This window comes from Diadema setosum, chromosome 22, assembly GCF_964275005.1.
Source record: "Diadema setosum chromosome 22, eeDiaSeto1, whole genome shotgun sequence".
NCBI classification, from domain to species: domain Eukaryota; kingdom Metazoa; phylum Echinodermata; class Echinoidea; order Diadematoida; family Diadematidae; genus Diadema; species Diadema setosum.
In genome coordinates this window covers 3,029,652-3,052,556 of record NC_092706.1, presented here as the reverse complement: position 1 = coordinate 3,052,556, position 22,905 = coordinate 3,029,652, and the positions used below count along the sequence as shown (strand labels likewise).

The window sequence follows — 22,905 nt, the reverse complement described above, 5'->3', positions numbered from 1 at the left end:
CTATTTTGCAGTCCAAACACAACCGATCGCACACATTGATTCAATGGCCACTTCTGTGCGACATGTACAGTGCATGAGTGCAGCAACTTGTGTATGCTAGATTTTTGCGGCGGATACTGTGAGCCGACTTTTCCATCTTTAGAGGCGTTCGCATACGTATGTGATGTGAGTCGATCAACATTTTCTCTCGTTGCTATCACTTACTCTGAAATACGTGATAAGGTGAGTTATTAAATGTGCAGTATGTGCAGTGGGTTTAGTATCGCTTAGATGTTCATTCTGGTGTTTCTCATAATATTTTGTTGTGACATCCGGTGCTAGAGTCTCTACGCAACATTCTGTAAAATACACTACCGTAATCAAGCCGGCTAGCTCCGGGTACGCACGGCACAGTACCCGCCCCGCGCCTGCCCCGTAGTCGGTACGCCCGATCGTGGGCCAGGGGCGGCCCGAGCCGAGCGGTCAATAGGGCCTGGGTACTAAAGTACTGTATAGGGCGGCATACTGTAGGCCCTACAGTCTTTTTATTGACATTGTCATTGAAGAATGTGTTTTCCTCGCCTCATCACACTTGTGAGTGACTTTTATAGGGCGTCTTGCACTGATATGCCTTAGACGTCTACGTGAATACCACGACAAGTCCAAATCTGTGACGTACGTACCTTGCTAATTGTGTCATTGTTAGTTAGACTAGACAAGAGTATTAAGACAGATGACTGATCTGAAATATTATTACAAAGTCAAAGAGAAATTGTGAAGGGTGGGTCAACATCAACTGGGCCTGGGTGTCTGTATAACATGAAAGAGATTGAGTTACAAATTTACGTGAATTGGATCTAGTCTAGGTGCCTAGCAAGGTGCTACATAGTACAGAGTACTTGTTACTGCATTTGTAAGTTCATATCATATAGAACTACAAACTCAAAATATAAAAGGCAGTAGCTCTACATCTGACCGTATATTTGTTTTATATTTTGGATAAAAGAATTCAAGCAAGGAAGGGAAAATGTGAGACGAGAAGTTGTGTGGTACATGTGATGTTTTTGTTGTACTTTTAGAGGGATCCGTACTGACCGAACGAAGCAGCACATGCTATCAGAATTGCTTTGTGATACGTCATAATTGCTTTGTGACAATTTTGCAAAAAGTAGGCCATTTACAGAAATATGTCATCATAAAAGTTACATTTTGCAAATTGTACGCCATTCCATGCAGTGTCAAACATGCCAACACTGACATACCTGAAAATACTAATAATCACTTGAAGGGGAATTCTGTGATTAGTAACATTAGATCTACATTTAAGTAATTTTACATATTTAATCACCATTTATTCATTTCAAGTCAAAATCATGTTAAAAACATGTTCATCCTTCCCAGGTTTTATATGACATAGAAATGAATAGATTCAATTCAACAAATATTAGAGTTGCCATAGCAACTTAAAGGATCTGTTAGTAACGTTGCAAATAAAGATCATGACAAAAAAAAAAATCATTGTCTTACAGTATATATCACAAAAAGTGTGCAAAATTGTAAGTTACTACAAACAAAGTGTTGCTTTGATTTCAATTATTGTATCATGACAAATGTTCCTGCAAATATTTTTAGCAGTTTGACTGATAATTTTTTTTTTTTAGCTAGACCCCCAAAAGCATGGTTAGTAATGTTATGGTGTAACGTTACTAATGTTATGGTTTGTAGTGTTACATTTGTCTGGAGTAATTCTGCAGGTCTATTTACCCCTTTGTTTTGATGAAATATGACCTAGACTGGGATATTTGAATATAGGGTCTATCAATCTTTTTCCCTTTATAGCAAAACTTGGAGGAAACAACATATCAAAGGAACCCACTGTAATTTGCATTTATGTGAATTTAAGTGTCCCCAGTTCCATATGTACATTTTAAATGATTGTTTTAGATCTTGCAAAATCAATGAATAGGAAAAAAGAAATCTACTATAGGATTTGAAAGATCTTTATGATGTCTTGTGAACATCCACGGCATTAGTTGATACATAAATCAAAGGTTAAGATAAAGAGGCACATTTCTGTTTTTGGTGTCATGTCCTTCTACATTTGTAATTGCGGAATTGCCCTGAAGCTCTTTCAACCAATCACTAGATGATAACTTTTTGATCCAAAACACATCTATAGGCCCTACAGTATAATGCCATATTGTATACTAGAGGGGTTCTAGTACATGTAGATGGTATTTCATTGGGCATCAGAATCATCCACTCAGCTTTGTGTTGATATTTCATTCTTTGTTATTTTTTTTTAAATCTTATTGGTCTGTTTTTCCTTCTTTGTAGTCCTCATGATAACTGACAAGCTAAAGATGGACCAAAAGCTGGTTAGAGAATGGCTGACGGAATATAAGGTGAGTCAGGTTTGATATCACTCTTTAACATGTTCAGCCATTTGATACCACATCAGAGACACTTTGATTGCATTAAGAATTTACTTTGAATAAAAGTTGCTGCATTCTTGGACGATGTAACCAAACCTCGACCTTCTGTGGATAAACCAATCTTGCAATCTTCTGAGGCCAGAAATGAGAAAAATCATTTTGTAAGCACACAAATTACAAATGTATTAATCCTTTATGGCAATCTTTACCTTTGCTGACTCATTAAAGCCCAAACAAAGTTCTGGTACGCCTGCAAAAGTTGTCAAATTTTGCTCCAAAATGTGAACGTATGCCTAGGAAATGTGCGGAATAACGCTGTAATAACAAGATATTCGATGGGTAACGACGAAAATGGGAAATATTAACCATAAACGTTCAGTCTCAGAACTTACCCTAACGGGGTCAGGCTAGACTCGGACTCGGGGATAACTCGGCCTCGCTTTGCTTGACGGCGGGATGAGTTGTATTGATTGTCCCTCTGGATTGTACAGTGTTGTACTATGCATATGGGAGCGGCCTGTATAAACTACATTGTAGCGTTCTCTGGCTACTCGCAGTAATGGTCCGAGTTGTTACAACGTGCGCATCAAAAACCTCTTTGGCGCGCATGCAAAATTAGTGTCCGCCTCTCAAGGACCTCTAAAAACAATCGAAAAGACACTTGATAAACAACAACAAAAACTTCAAAGACCGCACGTCTCAGCAACTGAGGTGATGTGCGTATAGGCTTGAGGACCGCGCTCTGTCCATTTGTTTTGTACAGGATTAGCACGCACTTTCCTGTCTGCTCATCAAGGCCTCGTTTGGTACCCGTGGTATTATAGAGTACTGATGAACATGGCGATCACGAACTGTGTATAAATTGTCTGAAATAGGGTCGAGTTTTCCCTGAGACCGAGTTAGTCTGGAGCCTTCTGGAATAAAAGTCGGTCTACCGACTTTTATTATTTTTCTCAAAATACTCCAAAACGACTCATCATTCCGGCAAACCGCGTCAGCCAGGTAAGTTTCTTTGTAGACTCTTTCGATATATTGCAAGCAAATATGAAATGGTGCCAGACGGGTTCTCAGGCCCTTACCAGAACTTTGTTTTCACTTTAAGATAAATTGCTTGTTCCTTTCCCCCAATTTTTCCCTTTGAAGTTCTTCCTTTTCTTTCATTTTGCTTGCTTCATTTCTTTTCTCTTTCTCTTTCAAGCCTTCTTCTGTCTGTTGCCTTCTTCATTTCCATTTCTGAATTGCTAACTTGAAGCTTGTAACCACTTACTACCGGTATGTTGCTGGCCTCATTCTGCATGCCATCCACTGTGCACGAAACTTGGCACTAGAAAAGAATTGACTGTTTAAAAAATTGTTTTGATCCCCTTGGTACAGTGTAATTTCCCGAGCACTGTCTTTTCTTTAGACATGATCTTTAATAAAGTGTTTTTAAATCATTCTTATAAATAATATGATTTTTATGATAGCCAGTAAGTAAATGGTGGAATCCTCATGAGATTTCATTTTACATTTATTCACTTATGATATCTTTAGAGCAATGCTTTAAATACAAAATTGTGCATCTACTTGTAAAGTGCCTTGGAAGTTTTTGGTTGAATAATAAATATGAATGAATGAATGAATATGAAAATATAAGTGTAAACACATCATTTATCTTTCTCCTGGTTTTTCTTCATTTCATTATCTTGTTCACTGAGTACCTGTTTTTTTTTCTCTCTCGTTCGTTTTTGTTCTATTTGTCAAAATATGAATGTTAATACCAGGTACCCTAGTGGAACTTGATAACCCTTTTTATTTATAATCTTAATATGGGTACTCATTTCTGTGCTCTTAGTTTTGTAAAGTGTTATTGTTATGATTTTTATTGTTCATAATTTGCACATGAAAAGGATTTTGAAATGCTACACTGTCAAATGCAGGTGAGTTGTAATTCATTAGGTTTTTTTTTTAATATTTTCTTGTTATTATTTTTTCAGGCCAAGTACTGTATGTGAAAGGTTATGTAGAGGCAGATCCTGCAGGAAAATGTATTGTAAATATATGAATGTGTTGTATACCACATAACCATCATGGCAATCATGGAAACTATAATTTCACTGGAATTGCTCTCTTTCTGACAGTCGTTACCGGGATCAGAAATGCCTAGATTCGCTCGGCAGATCAGTGCGAATGTGGATCTTTTGAAGGCTTTGTTCCATGTGCTAAATTCGAGCTCATCAGTGGTGAGTATTTATGGCTTTTGATTTTCTGTAAAATGCTCAGTTTGGTACTAAAATGTAGACTAATACAATGTCATTTCCATATATTCTAATTGATATCAACACTTGGAATCTACATGTACACATATATACCTGACAAAGTTTTTTCTTTGTTTAAATTTGCATGACATTTTTCTTGCCTGTTTTTTCAATTTACATAACATGTTTTTAACCAATTAAGGATGGGCTGATTTTGCTACAACATGCATTTCCCGTAGACCCTTGCCTGAGTCTATACTCGGGATTTGTCTTCAACAGGTTAATGTAGGTCCATGTTCTCATATAATCATGCCTTTTATATTGTTTATGTTGACTATTGTAATGTTTCCAAGGAAGATGCCACTGACCTATATACTTTTCTCCAATACCATACAAATAAGATTTGAAAGAATATGGGATGGCATGTCATGTCGGTTTTTTTCTCTGATTCTCTCCCACTCATGCCTGTAACTTTATTGAATGTTGTTTTAGATCTTGAAAGGATGTTCTTGTACCTTCGTGATTCCCATGACTGAACTTTTGTCAGTCTCTGGGAATTAAAGAATGATTTAGTGCCACTTTGAAAGCTTTGTCATTAAAATGCCACCATTTGATAATACTTAGCAAGATTTCAGCAGTGTAGCAATGTTGACTCTCTCCCACTCATGCCCCTAACTTTATTGAATGACGTTTTAGATCATGGATGGATGTTTTTGTACCTTCATGATTCCCATGACTAACCTTTTGTCTGTCTCTGGGAATTATACAGGCCCGAATTATAGAATGATTTACAGTGACACTTTGAAAGCTTTGTCATTAAAATGCCACCATTTGATAATACACTGTACTTAGCAAGATTTCAGTAGTGTAGCAATGTTGACTTTGTAAGATGCATACATTTTGTGAAATATTCCTTCAATTATTGTACATTATACACAGTCACTGATTTGAGGAATTTTTGTTCTAAAAAGTGGAAAAAATATACCCTAACCCACATATACTCAGCTGTGAATCTATGCGACTATCTGCAGAATCCTTCATGATAAAGAATAGAGGAATAAAAACAAATTACATGAGTAAGTTTTTCTGCTTGTGATATCAGGGAAGTACAAATTTGTATCACACACTAGTATGTTGTGGTTGTGAGTATGATACTGTAAAGCAAGATATTTCGCAGTATGAAACTTCCACAAATTGGAGCTGACTATATTCTACGTGGCATGAAATTTTTACAAATTGTCATTGGCATTCAATCAATGCATTAAGTGTGGACAAAAACTTTCACATCCATTTTAACTTTGTGAATCTTGGCTCTCTCGAAATTCATGAAACTAAGATGCACATGAACATTCCTCATTTTCCAGTAATCTCCTTAATCAGTGACTATTCATATGACCAATATATAGTCTGATGGCTGCCTTATTCTAGAAATTTACCAATCCATTTGATCAGTGTTGTGGAACACATATTCTGTCCATTGGTCATTGGCACTTATGATGATTTAAGTCTTCATCCTTGCACATAAAACAAAAATAACACCCAAACCCCATTTGTGCAGTTGATTAGACTAGTAATCTCCAATCAGCAATAGAAAGTTCTGGCACCCTGCCCGTCACAATAGCCCATCTAATACATTGTAGCTGCATAGTGCCTTCCATTCTCAACAGAACTCAAGATAAGGTGTTACTTAATTGCTTAACCAGGCTGCTAAAACTTTTTAAACATTCAGATTTAATTGAGTATTGATTTTACTCAACTCAAGAAATATAAGGGGGGGGGGTTGGGAGATAAGGAATACTTTAACTTGTGCTGGTGGTTGTATAGTTACTGTTTTTGCTGTTCAGTATGTTCATACACATATAGTTTGTGTTTGGTAATGCATAGGGTATATATTTGATCATTATATGCAAGAATATTATACAGTAATTTATTACATTGCATCAACAGCAAAATTTTGGGAAAAATGCTGGATTTACCGGTCAGTTTCAGTTGCTAAAATTGTAAAGCAGTGAAGGTACGATGTAGTAATTATGATGAAGGATGATCTTGGCAATTTTTTCCCTTTTAATAATGTTGAAGTTCTTTCTCTGGTGTTTGTTGTGTTTGTTTCCTTGTTACTAATCATTGCTGTTGTTATTGTTGTTGCTGCTTTCATTATTGTTTTGGGAGTGGTAATGTCCACAGTATGTTTTCATAGCAAGTTTGAATCATTTATTTCCTGATTGGGAAGCTTTACTATCACAACTTTATAAGCCTCTTCATCATGTTTTGCTTTTCACCCATTCTAAAAGTCTGGACAACTTTCAATTTTTTGCCCTTTCTGTTAAAGGTGTCAAATTCTTGAATTCGCTGTACATATAATTTAACCCTTGTATGTCTACCACTTTGAAATGCCACAAGCATTATGTGAAAGCGTGTTGCTGATGGCAGTAACAGTGTTGATCAAGAGATACTTGGATCGAACTGAGCTATTGTGAAGGCTGCAAAACCTGCCAGCAACATGCATGATGGATTTTGTTTTGCCAAGTGTCTGAAGCCAAAATTCTCAGTCGCCAGCAAACCCCATTTGAATATCGTGGTGATTTGCAATGTTTATGTTTCTGGATGAAAACTCACATGGGTAAAAAAAAAAAAGTAATCAAAATGAGGAAGGAAAAGTTAGGAAAGGGAGATTTATGTTTATGTGAAAACAAGGAAGAAGAGCAAGAGAGGGAGAGAGAGAGGGAGAGAGAGAGATGAAGTGTGAGAGAGGGAGATGCAAAAAGCTGTAAGTACATTGTAAACAAATACATGTACAATTTGTAGATTGTAACATAGTGCAACACTCTCTGATATGGTTTTACCAAAGAAAGAATATGGAAGGAAAGAATGAAAGAAGATGAACAGAATGAAGAAGAGTTAGGTAGACAGGCGAGAAGAAGATAGGGAGGGAAGGGAGGGAGAGTGGGTGGGTGGGGGGGGGGAGATAGAGTGGGATAGTTTGCTTGTTTGTGTATGAAGTGAAACATTATAGAGATGATGACTGGCGGGGGAAGGGAACATACCGAATGTTCCACCCGAAGGGTTTGAAATGCTATTGAGGGAGGTTATAAGTCCCTCGACTTCGTCTCGGGACTTATAGCCTCCCGAAATAGTATTTCAAACCCTGAGGGTCGAACGTTTGGTATGTTCCCGACAACAAAAGTCATCATCTGTTATATTATATGGGTTAGTCAAATACCATCATTATCAATTGATTTCACGCTCTGAAAGTGGCGCATCAAACCGTACTGTACCTTATTGATATCATGGTATGCTTAGCGTAAAAGGTCCAGCACGCGCACAACACACTCGATCGCGCTAGCTCGCGCAGAGCCAAATTCACTGTGCGTGCGGGTATTTGTTACAGGGAAATGTTTTCCCATGGGAGAACATAACAAGAATGCTCTCCCATGGGAGAACATAACGAATGTACCTCCATCACGTGACTGTGTTTAGCCAATCACTAACCGGTATTTGACTAACCCATTTAATATAATGATTTGAGCTTCCTATTAGAAATAGAATTGTAGGTCAACAAAATTGATCATGCCAGTAGATTTGCATATCTCAATGCAGTGTACAGGGCAGAGTATTCAAATGCAAAGTGAATTAAAAAAAAAAAATTATATGTTTCCCCCCTTTTAATTGCTGTTTAGCACCAATTCAACTTTAAGGAATCAGCAACCGGTTCTCCTTGTGTCTTACAAGTGGTTTTTGACATTTGTATGCTGAAGCTATATATTTCTTTATATTGCAACTAAAACCAGTGTGTAGTAGTGTAGTGATATCCTGTATTTGTGGAGTGCAGAATATCTAGTAGGTTTACAAGAATAAACAGAACATGAATGCAGAAAGGTCTGAAAAATTCCAAGCAAGGTACAGCTGTACTTGCTATTCTAAACTCAGTAGCTACACGGTTGTAACATGACTTCAGACTTCAGTGCCATGAAATTCTGATAATTGATCGCTAGATAGAGTTCTCTGAAAAACTGACCCTAGAAATCAATAATGGTGGTTTTAATACAAAGTAGCTCAAAGCAGCCTGGTATTGTATACATGCAGCCTACCATACTGTACATTCAACACTATGCAAGAACAATGCCCCCAAGAAAACACATAGACTCAACACTAACAGTGGAAGTGATACGGACACTGTCCTTATAAATTGTACTTTATACTCTGTGATTTATATTGTTCCATTTCCACTGTTTGACCCAGGGTAGCTTGTTACCATTAAAAGCAAGGCTTTGCATACTAAATGACAACTTAAATGACCAAATTTAAACAACTCCTACACAAAATAGTTTGCTGTCTCCGTTCTGATGAAATGTATTTTTTGTTTCATTTATTTCTCTTTTTTGTTATCAAATGCGAAATTATCCATTATTTCTTGTCTTCAAAGGTTTGCAATTTTTTCACGGTACAGTAATTTGTAGTTGCCATGACAGCCATTTCAAATGCTCTCTGATGATTTTTGGCTGCCAATGTGCAATCTATCACAAATCTTTTTTTGTTGTTGATGTTGTTGAAATGCTTTATGAGACAGCCCCTAGCCGAGGGATCTAAGTAACATACTCCACATGCAATACCAGGTATTTGCAGATGATCTATCATTCCTTCTGGAGTGTGATTGAGGTGGGGGGGGGGGGGGGGGAGATCAACCAAAACAACAAAAAGACAGTAGCCTGAACATCATACTGTTCTATACTGATTGCAGGATATGTATGGTTTACTAGTCTGTAATGTCAGCTCTGCATCGTATATTCAGACGAACGTAGTAGCATACCTGAGCCAATGTGAGGGGGGTATAGCAAGGAAATCACTCCTGATGTATTTGGCCTGCAAGATAACGTATCACATAGTGAGGTCCTATTTAGTTGTACTTCGACTTTAGGGGAAAGGGAGATGTGATTAGTAAGATAGGCTGCTTGTGAGCGCTCTGAAGGAGCACAAATGTCTCAAATTTATTTGCGAAAATGTCACAGGGAGGCGAGAAGCCAAGAAAACAGCCTCGTATAGGAAAAGAGGTTTGTATTAACGACTGCAGAGAGGAATATAACAGGCTGGCCATTCTCTGTCCCTTTTCGATTTGCCCTGAAGTGACTTCGGCGAAATCGTGCACCTGCCATGAAGTGAAATTTATCCGTTTTGAGCAGTCTGATCTGAAATATTCATAATAAGTAGGACAAAATTACTCTTTTTTGTCCTCTCTGGAAGATGCAAGACTTACAGTGTAGATTCTGCCTTTACATACAGGACAGATTTTTGATGTTATCCAGGGAGTTGGGTGATGTTTCTGTTTTGTGAGATTATGCATCTGTGTGTTATTTTGCGTGACTTCCTGTAATCATATTAATACTGATTTATTGGTCATTGCAGTTAAAGGAAACCAAAACCCAAAGAGCAATGTGGATTGAGTGAAAGCAGCAATATTACAAGAACACATCAGTGAAAGTTTGAGGAAAATTGGACAATGGATGCAAAAGTTAAATGAATTTTTATAGTTTTTGTGTTGTAATGACTGGATAAGGAGACTACTCCAGTTTATGACATAATGTGTGGACAACAATATAAAGAAAATATAAAAAGAAAATTCAACTTACTTTCACTTTTCTAGCTTAATGAAAGAGCTCTTGACTAGCCTCTCTCAGAAAGCAGGGGGAATGATATTACCCTTAACAGTGGATGCAAAAGTTATGAATTTTTAAAGTTTTTTGTTGTTGTAATGACTGGATAAGGAGACTACTCCGGATTATGACATTATGTGTGGACAACAATGTAAAGAAAATATAAAAAGAAAATTCAACATACACCATGTACTTTCACTTTTCTGGCTTAATGAAAGAGCACTTGACTAACCACTTTCAGAAAGCAGGAGGAATGATATTACCTTTAAAGGGATGGTACAGTTTTGGTTGATACCTAATTTCAGGTTTTTAACATTTTTTGGTGAGATAATGAGAAACCTCTTATGAAATATGAAAGAACATGTAATTCTATGAGGAATTCAACATTTATTTGATGAAAATTGGTGTTGAAATGGCTGAGATATCAAAAAAAGAGCAATTCTAATGAAGTGTGGGACCCACACTTTATTACAATCACTTTGTTTTACATTGTTTTTGGATGTTTCAGTCATTCCAAACCCGATTTTCATCAAATAAACTTTGAATTCATCTTAAAATGGTATGCTCTGTACGATATCATAACTTTCTTGGTATCTCACAAAAAGTTGAAAGCCCAATTCCCATCTCCACCAATACTGTACCATCTGTCAGTAACAAGTTGATTGAATGCATAATTATCGTAAAAGATGAATTTTTGTGGAATTCTTCTGTTATTTACTTTAATATATTGTTGTCTACACATGTCATAAATTCTAGTAGTCACCTTGTATATCCAGTCATTACAAGACCAAAACTGTAAAAATTCATAACTTTTGCACCGATTGTCTAATTTTCCTCAAACTTTCACTGATATGTTCTACTAATGTTGCTGCTTTCACTCAGTTCACATTGCTCTTTGGGTTTTGGTTTCCTTTGCACAATAACTCTATGCTAGACTGATTCAGTCAAAGTACAGGATTGATAATAAGTTTAATAAAAAAACAAAAACAAAACTGGAATTAAACTCACTTGCTGCGACATTTCACCAATTTTCAATTGGCTTCTTCACACTGTATACTTAACTGTACATGTAAGGCCGTTCCATCGATGGGAGCGTCATTCACCCGAATAAAAATCAGCAGAATTTTATGAGCTGCATTTTCTATGGATTCTATTCATTACTGTTGGTAATGTTCATGGTATGATGTGGAATGCAGATGCCTTAGTTCCTGTACAGGTGCTGTACATGATATGGCAATTTTTGATGTGCACATACATGTGTACTTCGGAGTGATTCCATTCTGTAGAAGGACATTGATTCTGCATCAAATGTTCACTTTTTAATACACAGGGAAAATACTTTTTTTTTGGTCTGTTCATGTGACAACTGTTGAGTTCTGACATTTAATGATTAAAGAACTCTTTCTGTTTTAATGAATACATATCTGATATATATATTTGTTGTTTCTTTGTTATTTTTATTTCTTTTTTATTTTTTTGCATAGCATGTACATCCAACTTGGGGTAGTCTGCACACTGGCACCATTGATATTGGTGGTCATATTTCATGATTCGGTATGGAAATGATATATCTAAGTATTGTCATAAAAATAAAATGCAAATGATATTGTGTATGGATTGACAGCTCATTTTTATTACTATTTTCTTAGAACATGTGATGGAAATTTTGCATCTATTTGCGAGCCTGAGAGTGCTTTTTTAAATGATGTTTGCAAGTACACTGTATTAGCCAATGGACAGTTGTAGGGTTCTGTTCATGTTAGTTTTTTTTTTCTTCTTCTTCTTTTCGAGGGGGGGGGGGGGGGTGGGGAGCAAGGTGGGGAGTTCATGGGGAGATTACTGAATTGCTCTATTACCCAGCTCTTGAACACTGCTGTGGTATGCTAATTCAGTATTATTTTGAATAATTAAACATTATTCATGTTATCAACACACTTTTGTTGGATCATGAATTAGGTGAAAGTTCAAGTTTATAAATACATCACATTTACATTGTAATAATGATAATGATAATAATAATAATTTAATAATAATGATAATAATAATAACAAGGAACACCTATATACAATGCTTAATACTGATGTTTCTAAGCGCATTAATCTGGAAAAATATTTAATAAAAATATAGCATTATGATATAACAATAACAGCAAAAGTTATGATTGAGTAAATTATAGATAAGTTTTCAGCAATGGTTGTATGTGCTGTAAGCAGCGCTCGCATCTTGGTATTGCAATAGCAGACATTTACCAGACACTTTACATCTCTTGGATGACATCACTCCCTTATGCATTATTATACACTTGTCACGTTTTAATTGGGTGAAATACTCCAGCAGTAATTAGAGGATCGCTATATTAGAATGAACGCAGGGTAGTGACAGCCACTCATTGAGTCAGAACACGGGTGGGAAGATATTGATGGGCCTTTCACGGTGTTATTACGACCGTAGCTGATGAGGGAAGCTGCTTGGTTGTCGAAAGCGGCCATCAGCCAGGGTTTTTTTCTTCGAGGAACATGTGACGTACTGGGTATTGATTGTGTACATCACAAACACATCACAGTGTGTCAAATTGAGCTCACTTTTCTTTGTAGTGCTCAGGGCAGCCCAACAGCCACTGACACTAATAACTCACCAACGTTGCAATTCTTCCATATTGTTAATGAGGGTTTTTGGAAAAACAAGTATACAAAAAAGCGAGAAAAAAATACAAGAGAGAAAAACAGCAGCAGCAACAGCAGCAGGAAACAAGAGTAACAATAACAACAACAACAACAGCAGCAGCAGTAAAAAGAAAGGCTAGTGCCAACTAAGGTAGCATTGGTTGATATGACTATGTACTTCATACTTGTGGAAGAATAGGGGGGGGGGGGGTCACAGTGACAGGAGAATTAAGAGAAAAAAAAAAATCTTTTTCCAGCTACAGTCAACCTTGTCAAGGTCAATTCTAAAGGAAAGGATCTGGCAAAAATCCTCTGACATGAATATCAACTTTACACAGCAGAATTATGAACACATATTACCATTTGTTCATATCTATGCATGGTATAATTTCTCTTTGACTTTATAGCCAATTTGTGTACCTATGCGAGGTAGATTTAGGTGAGGTTTACATGAATATTAAAGAGAAGAAAAAAGGGAGGAGAGATGGCTTCTTTCCTGAAGTTATTTTGCCCAGACTACTGTTTTAATGAAAAAAAAAAAGAACAACTGTGTGATGAGAATGTTGTTATACAGCGGGGAAGAGTGCTTTTTTTTTGTCCAGAATTACTCGTAATATTTTACGAATTTCAGGGAAAAAAATCAAACAAGACACCGAAACATCCAATTAATATCAGACATACCTTGTAAAAGGAAACTTATTAGAAATTTCCACTTATTTTAAAAAACAGTGATACTGCATGGACTCTGTTGCATGAAGAGATGGAATCAAAGATAAGTTAGAAAAATAAAATGTAAGTTTGGTATCAGCCAATCAGAATTGAACATTCAGAGACTTATGTTTGATTTTCTGACTTATGCTTGATTGTATCTTTTTTATGCAACAGGACCCAGGTTACATTTGCACACAGACATAATTATTATGCAGAGCAGACAAGGTTATATTGCCATATTAAACTTCACAAGACTCCCTCCGTTGTGAAAGTCATTACTGTATGTCTATCTGTGGGGATTAGATAAAGGAAATAAATACTATGCACTATAATTATTTATTGGGGAGGGGGCTTAATTATTTGGTGCCTAATTTACTTCAGCGACTACATTAAGTATGAATGTCAAAACTCAGTGTATTTCTTTGTTTAGAAGCCTTGATAGAAGACTAATGAGGCAGTGACATCAAAGCACTCAGTGTACTTGACTCGCTCATGACCTTTGGTTGAATAAATCCTCAACCTTCAAGTTTCATGCCTGTCTCATTTCATATTGATCTTTCTTCAACTATTATCCTACTTCATGTGTATTCCGCTTGTTTGATTTTACTCTGTAAATTGATTGTCGCAAGTCAGCTTGAAGATAGAGAGACATCGTATGAGATTCTTGATTGAGTATGACACCCAAATCCGAGCTCACCATCTATTTCCATACAGCTGTACCATCATTCTGATAGGATTATCAACAACCAAGAAGGTTCAAATTCATGAAATTCTTCCGTCGAGATGTTTTCATTGCAACTGATTGACAAATTGCCCTACATCGACATAAATTATTTACGTCGATGTAGGGCAATTTGTCAATCAGTTGAAACCAAGAAGGTTTTATACATGGAGTTCCTACTGGCTGTAATTATTCAAACAGTTGTCAGATTTCTATTGATGTACAAAAGAATTCCACAGGTGCACTTATGCCTTTGATGATCGATGTTCCAAGCCGCCGTCTTGCTGAGCAATCTGAAGATTCATTTTGAACGTTATCATAATGTTGGCCATATTTTGCTTATTTATTTATTAAATGAAATGAAATTTCACTTAATAATAAAGCATGTTAAACTAAAGTCAATTCCGTTCAGAAATTTGCGCAAAAGTGTAAATCAGAGCTATATTATATGAAAATGTTTAAAACTGTACCATCCTGAAAAGCTGGTTTTATCACTTTTTGACTTAATTTCCCCAAATGAACATAATCTTCAAGTATAATTCTTTATTGATAGATATATCAGATTAGTGCCCGCGTATGCCCAGTCGAGTAATTTTCATCTTCATTTCAGCATTTTTTCCTCAATTTCTGTTCGCGCATCCTCGTGTCTGTACCACCTAGCTTTTATAAGAAGGGATAGCGAAAAGTAATTACTCCGGTACCATCACAAAGACATATCTTCCTTTGAAAGTGGCTGGTGATTATGCAATGAGACACGAGTCAATTGTCTTCGTATCTGCGCGGCAGATCCTATTTGGCACATGCTTCAAATATTTTTGAGCGGCGGCTTCGAACATAGATCAAAGGGAATAACTCTGTTGTTACTCCATCTCTTCAACCTCCTTGCTACAACCAGCCAGAGTACCGGTACTGCATTTTCTCATGTGTAGGTGATCTTAACCTATTGTCTCCCTGACGTGCTGGTTCTCATAGTCTTTATACACCAGACACCCACTTTTCATGGACAATAACTCTACCACTCTGTGGGTATTCCACTCAAGACAGGAATAATAATCAGGGGAATAGGATACTTTTATTGCGTTAGCGGATCATCGAAAATCTGATCGAGTTTTGCGGGAGATCCATGAAAGATGTATACCGTCTGTACACGCAGGCACATTACACACATCCATGCTTTGATGCATAATTTTGTGCACCGTGTCCATGATGTTCACAAGAATTTCTATTCTCATTGCCCTGCATAATTTTTCAGTATTCAGGACTAAATCAGGCTGAGCTATTTTGGTAGTGAGCTAGAGATCTGTGATTAATAACATCCTGACCTATTTTTACCTTGCCCATGAGTATACCATTGGGGTCTTTAACCTTTAAAAAGTAGTCAAATGCTTTGTGATAATCCTCCATGGGCATTTTTCCATTGATTATTTGGCGACTTAGCATAACATTGCTCCAAGTGTATACTGGAAACTTCTTTTGAGGTACAATGTAGGAGACATGCAGGCACACAGTGCAGTATGTAGCTACTGCAGCATCAGCAGGCAGAAATGTGGACCATTACAACTGAGTATCAGCTTTTATTCAGACTACTTCTGTTATTATGTACACATAGAAAGTACAATAATGAAATCCTCATACAACTGTTTGTACATACACTTCATATTGATCATTATGATATAACACACGTAGGTGTCTGTGTAAACACCTTCCAGTGCGGTATTAAAAGCCAATGATCAATGCATACACTGTAGAAGGTGTTAAGAGCAATATTGACATTATCACATTTGTACTTTTGAAGGAAGTAGATATGAACTTTTTACCATAAAGCAAAATATACTGTAGAATGCTGCCTCTTGTACACTTTTGATATTGCATGCAGTTTTGTACATCTGACGAAAAGGACATCGTAAAGTCTTCATTAGTTATACCATTTTGGGTCTATCAAGCAAAAATGGAAGCAGTGTACAACACAAATTTGTTGGACATCAATATATGGCTTTTTTTAGAGAGCTAGGAAATGATTAAGAAATACGAATGAACATAAAAAGAAAGGTGCTTGGGTCTGTCAAACAAAAATGGAAGCAGTGTGCAACACAAATTTGTTGGACATCAATATACATGGCTTGTTTTAGAGAGCTAGGAAATTATTAAGAAATACGAATGAACATAGACAGACAGGAAAGGTGCTAGGGTGTTGCGTATCGAGGGGGTTGATGAATTACCGATCTCACCAGGGTTGACAAATGATGGATGCAGTGGATTTCCCTCATCCCCCCCCCCCCCACACACACACACCCTCTCTTATACTGACCATCTCACTTTGCATTTATACCCTGAAGATTGCATGAAAGTCACTTTGACTTTGGAGTGGTCCAGAGTTCCAGCTCATATGTACCGTGCCATACCAAGACAGTACTGAAGACTGTTATTTTGTTTGTTTGTCTGGTTTTGAGGGGGTGGAGACTTGAGTTGAACTTGAAGGACCTTCTGTGGTGTGTATCGACCTGGCTCTCCAACCTGTACATTCACCATCACAGGAGAAACATGTTTTTGTTTGTGTTTGTTTGTTTGTTTGTTTGTTTTTGCAGCACAAAGAACTTTAAAGGACTTGATGCGTGTGCTTTGTCTGATGTCAGCTCTAGCCTCTTGGTATACTCTTGGGGCTGGGGAAGGTGGGGGTTCATTTTGCACAATGCTACTTTGATATTAAAAAACTATTATTCTATCAAAAACTGGGAATTTCAAAGATTTAGTAAACTTGAACCCTCTTGAACACAAACCATTCTGGCCAAGGACACCAAACTTGTACAGTAATCAAATTGTTCTCTTGCCAGGATTTCAAGTTGACAGCAAAATGTGAAAAACCATTGTTTTCAGTAAATTTAAATTATCGCAAATTCATTCTTTTTTTAAGCACTATGTCTTTGATCTTGTTTGTGAAATGTACTCCCTTAATATTTCATGGCATTTCATGTTATTTGAACTTTCCCCTCAATAATCAGATGCTAACTTCTCCACGTAGGGCTGAACTGAATTTATCCTTGTAGGATGTAAAGATACGGCTGGTAAGTGGTATTAAAGGGATGCAGCTATCTTACCAGCCCCCCAAAATACTTTGAGGGTTGTCTCCATTTCTCCATGTATACACCATGTTCAAAAATTTCATATTTTAAATTGTGTTGAGCTTCAGAAATGCACGACGTAGAGCATCAAAGTGATGATCATGGATATTTTCTCAAGGAGTGAAGACCCCTTCAACTACCCCTGGTTAATGTACCATGGTGCCCTCGCCTTATTGACACAGGATGGCTCTTGCCTCTGGTTAGGAATCCCAGTGAGGGGACCTAGTCTTGCTTCAAGGGTGTTAACTGCACACCCATCATAAAGTATAGGGAGTATACTGAAAAACACGATATTTTCGCGGCATGAAAATTTTGTGAGTTGCCACTAACATTCAATGCGTATAGTGTAGACAAGAACTTCCGTGTGCATTTTTAATATCGCGAATCTTGGCTCTCACGAAATTTGCAAAAATTGAAATGCATGCGAACATTCCTCGTTTTACAATAGTATAGGGACTGGTGCCCTTCTGGCTAGGGGAGATTACATTGTATGTTCAAGCACATTTAGTAATTGTACACAAGGAATTATCAATTTACTGTTCAATCTGAATATGATACATGATTTGGGTATTTCAAATTTCAAATAATGAGGAAGTGAAATTGAATATGAATGGATCTATCCACCTTCCTTGTGGTCTTTTATTCCTTCTATCAACAATATTTTGCGCTGTAAACTCAAAGGCAATCATGTGCCAGTCCATGTCCAGATGACAGCTCTGAAAATCTGGAAAAGTAATGGCCATATAACTGAGGTCAAACTGTATGATGTTGTAGTATGCATTCATGGTATATACCTTCTGATTATTGCCATACATGTAGGTAGTGTTGTTGCCATTCATGTTTCTTCTACTACTTCTTACACTACCCTACTGCCACTGCTACTACAGTATTCATCGCATAATCGGGACAGGTTGGGAGTAGCAAACATGGCCCCTTTAAGCGGGGTGCCCGATTTCGCGATGAGCACTCACTATACACTAACGGCATACGACATGTACATTGTACATGTGCACACACACACACACACATGCATACTGACGTACTGTACATGTACATGAATACACAACCACGCTACCCCTCGGCGCAACCCTCTAGCTCTCCCTGCATTCTCGCATTGATGTAGAGTAATCGCAACCGGGTTCTTCTTCTGTCACCTCTCTTCGAACACAAAATAGTGTGGATTAAAAGCTAGCACTTTCTTAAACATTCGTAGAATTCTTGGACACGTAGGGCGTTCTGTATCCACATATCCACAACCATGGGAAATGATTAACCCAGAACTGATGTGGGAACGTCGATGAAAAGTCCTTCAATCATTCAATCATCACGGCTTGATTGTTTACCGGTACTTGCCGCGATCACTGCACTGTACATGTGTTGTCAGTATGTAGCGATCTAGCTCGCCATATATATACACACATGTACAGAAAAGCGAAGGCGGGCAGCGAGCTGAAATGTACGTGTACTGGATGGACGGAGGTCAAAACACACCAGTCCGAAGCTTGCTTTGTAAGTTCGATGTAAACGACAACTGATAGGGAATCTTTGAAATATTGTTGTGGTATTTTGGTAGATTTTTTTGTGTAAAATATCAACAAAATCAAAGATCGCTTGAAGAAAAATTGTCCCGTTTATCAGAGGTCCCCGCCCGATTATCCAGTGAAAATAACGTGCATTGGAAATGTTTCTGGGAAGCGTATGTCATTTAAGCGAGGTTCCCGATTATCAGATGCCCGATTATGCGATGAATACTGTACTATATATTTCCTCGGCTAAGAGCGAGAAAGGTCATTAAATCCTGACACTGTGAATTGCATGTACACTGTACATGTATCTAGAATATTGTTTTAAGTCTTTTTTTTTCATGGATTTAAATTGCATTGAGTGTACTTTACTTTTTGCTGTCATCACACAAGAAAAGTTTGCATCACCACACTACTACAGCTCAAAATTACAGGGTTCCAATCAGGAACAGTGCTCGAACGTTATTGCCTATATGGGTTAATATAGAAATTCTATTTCTAATTTGGGATGAAATTAGCAAACGTTCCCGAGTGATTATCATAGTGTGGCAGGTAATGAGCTTGAGGTGAAGTGCCTAATTTGGCATTCCTCGAAATATAGGTCACCGCACTCTCTCAAACGGTGATAAAGCAGAACGTGGGAAGATAATGATGATGTATCATGGCAGCTCAAAGGCTAATACATGTACTGTATAGCCAAGTAATTTAAACAAAGGAAACATACTACACAAGGCATGCCCATTTAACATTATATTGAAGATTTCCCCTAGTTCCTTTTTTTTTTTTTGGGGGGGGGGGGGGAGATCAGAGTTTTGTTCATGAGATCTATCTGTAGGTAAATCTGAAGCTGAATTTCTTTATCATTCGAGGTCACACTCATTGAATTGTGTGTAAGTAGCATGATTTTCAGGCTCTCTTGATAGTATGCAAGCTTCTTGTAATATCAGAAGTACTACAATGTTGTAAGGACTACTGTTTTCCATTAGATATCCATGTATCAAAAGGGTAACATTAAGGATCAGGACATTTTACCTGTGAGAATTAGTCAAATGTGGAACCATGCCATGCCAGGTAGGTTTTACCAGGTTTTCCCTTGCTCACGCATGCCCAAAATTAACAGCTTTTAAAAATCTATTTTTACAACTCGATGTGAAAACCTTAATTCGTGTATAAATTTGCGAATGAAAAAGTTAATTCTTGCAATATACAGCTGTACATCTTGATGTGACATTGGGTTCGAGCTTGAATTCTTCTATATTTTTTCACCGCTCACAATAATTTACCTCAGGTGTCTGTAGTCATGCTCTGGTCTTTGTTAAGGCATGCATAATCTGGAGATTTAAAGTGCTTTTGCATCCAGATGATTTGTTTGCTTGTTGATTTTTTGATAGTCTTCTTATTCAGTGATGAAAATGGCAAATGGATTCAACCAAAACTTTAAAGGGATGGTATAGTTTTAGTAGATATGTGGATTGAGCTTTTAACTTTTTGTGAGATACCAAGGACCCACCAGATGAAATAGTACAGAGCATACCATTCTAAGAGGAATTCAAAGTTTATTTGATGAAAATCGTTTTTGGAATGGCTGAGACATCCATAAACAGAGTAGAACAAAGCCAAATAAAAGATAGGTCCCACCTTTTATTAGGATTGAGCACTCTCTTTTGGATATATATATCTCAGCTATTTTAAAACCAATTTTCATCAAATATACATTGAAAGCCTCTTGGAATAACATGCTCTTTCACATTTCATAAGAGGCTATTCATTATCTCACAGAAAAAATGTTAGAAACCTGAAGTTATGCCCCAACCAAAACTATACAATCCCATTAAAGATTCATAAGTTTTGGAGGGATGGGCATGAAATATCATTTCAAACTTCAGTGACGAGGTCTTCTAATACCTGAATTCACCGAATCCCCGTGAATGTGAATTTACTGCAAATTCCCTCTATATACAGTGTAGGTTTTTGTTGTTGTCTACCAGGGTGATTTGTAAACTGGTTCTATCAAAGGGTTGCCTCCTTTTACATGTAGGTGCACAGGAAATACACCACAATTGCAAAGGATATCACTCTCCTATCTTTGTAAGCCCAAAGCATAGTTGTTGCTAAAATTTGACTCATTTTGCTGTTTTCATGAAACCCCCCCCCCACCTCACAAAACCATTTAACAAAACAAAAAACAAAACCAAACAAAACGCACAGACACAAACATGGAAAGAATGTCCACACACACACACACACAACATTATATGGCTTGTGGCAAAAATTGGAAGACTCGATGGTGGTAGTGGACTGCTTATGCATTGTGACTGCACACAGAAATTGATTTTGAGCGAAGCACCATTTAAATGTTCACCTGGTCAAGTGTGTTTTAAGAGCCAGGAAGTGAAGGAGAACATCATGAAGCACGACGAGCAGAAAATTGGAGCGAGAAAGATTTTGTTTCACTCATTATGCTGTCTATTATATCACCTTTTTTGTTTTTTTCTGCCTCAGTGTCTTTACTGTTTTGCAGCCTTTCTTTTTGATGGGGTGGGGGAGGACTTTTTTCTTTGACTGTCAAAAACTGGTTTACCATTGAAATGCTTCGGAACGTAAGAAAGTGTGGTTTTGAACAGTTACATTTGGTAATATACTTCTCTTTGTAGGAATTTCCGAAGTGTGTGTCATGATTGCAATTATAATCATGTTGTCATATTTGATTCAGATAAATGAACTTCAATGATGTATGTTGGAAATCACGCATTTTCTGTACATGTTTGTAGATCTTCATTCTGACCATACATCTTGTGCATTACTTTCTGTTCTTTTTTTTTCTTTTTCTTTTTTAAGCCAGATGCCTTGTTGGCGGGACATTAAGTGTTTTTTTTTTTTGTCTGTTTAAAGGCGCATAGTCCCGGTAGTGTAGAGGGTGCTGTTGATGATACTGCCGATCACCGTTAGCATTAATACGAAGATTGGTGAAGTTGAGCTGTCGTCAAGAGTAAAGTGTGTAGGTGTTGCTAAGTAATGTTGCCTTCGTTGTCTTTTCTGCGCATCGCGCAGTCTGTAGTAATGCCAGGGTGCGTGCATATTATTGTGCTTCTTATTACGACATCACAAAAGAAGTTTGCTAAAGCTGTCATCCCCCTCAGCCGAATCATGAGCCGAACTGTGATCGGACCACTGACTACAGTGGATCAGACTTGTTTGGACTCGGGGGAAGTGGGTCACAGCGTAAGTGCTAATGCCCCAGTCACATAGACATCCCGGATCACCCTGGACCACCCCGCCTCTGATGCGGGGAGAGATCCGTGTTGCATACACCCTCATTCATGAAAATTCATTGGTAGAGAAAGCTTAGAAACTGCAAACCTTCCAATTATCTTAAAAATGGAGATTCGGCCTGAAGAAGCGAGAAGAAGCACTTTGAAAATCAGTTTATCAAATTGTAAGCACTCAGCATAATGTGGTATAGTAGATTCTATTTTAATTGAAACAGATGGAACTAGATCAATATTCTAGTTCTAGTTAGTATAGATTTGGGGTCTTCCAGCAAAACTTTGCCAGTTGTTTGTTTGGTTGTTGTTGTTGTTGTTGTTGTTGTTGTTGTTGTTTGTGGGGTTTTTTTTTGCTTATAATGACATTGACCATCTAGATTAGATGTGGATGAATATTTTGACTGACACTGGTCCAGGCAGTTTGCAATTCCTTCCTTGTGTAGGTTATCAAACCATGCTCATGGTGGCAGTGTTTATTTATTTATTTATTTTTCAAACATAATGAGGAGATGATCTGATATTTTCATTTTTTTTAAACGTCAGCTTTAAAACTGTTCTGTCCCTTTAAGACTTATCTGGAAGCAGAATGCACATATGCTAAAA

General features: G+C 37.3%; 1 protein-coding gene across 1 annotated transcript in view; it reads left to right on the top strand.

The window, feature by feature from the left end:
* Positions 1–156: 156 nt before the first annotated feature.
* LOC140245421 (hyccin-like) overlaps positions 157–22,905 on the top strand; it is a 78,540-nt gene continuing 55,791 nt past the window's right edge. The window contains exons 1-3 of the mRNA XM_072324998.1: positions 157–222; positions 2,317–2,384; positions 4,535–4,636. Of these exons, the coding sequence (XP_072181099.1) occupies positions 2,322–2,384; positions 4,535–4,636 (165 nt within the window). The 5' untranslated portion in view covers positions 157–222; positions 2,317–2,321. The remainder of the gene's footprint in view (positions 223–2,316; positions 2,385–4,534; positions 4,637–22,905) is intronic.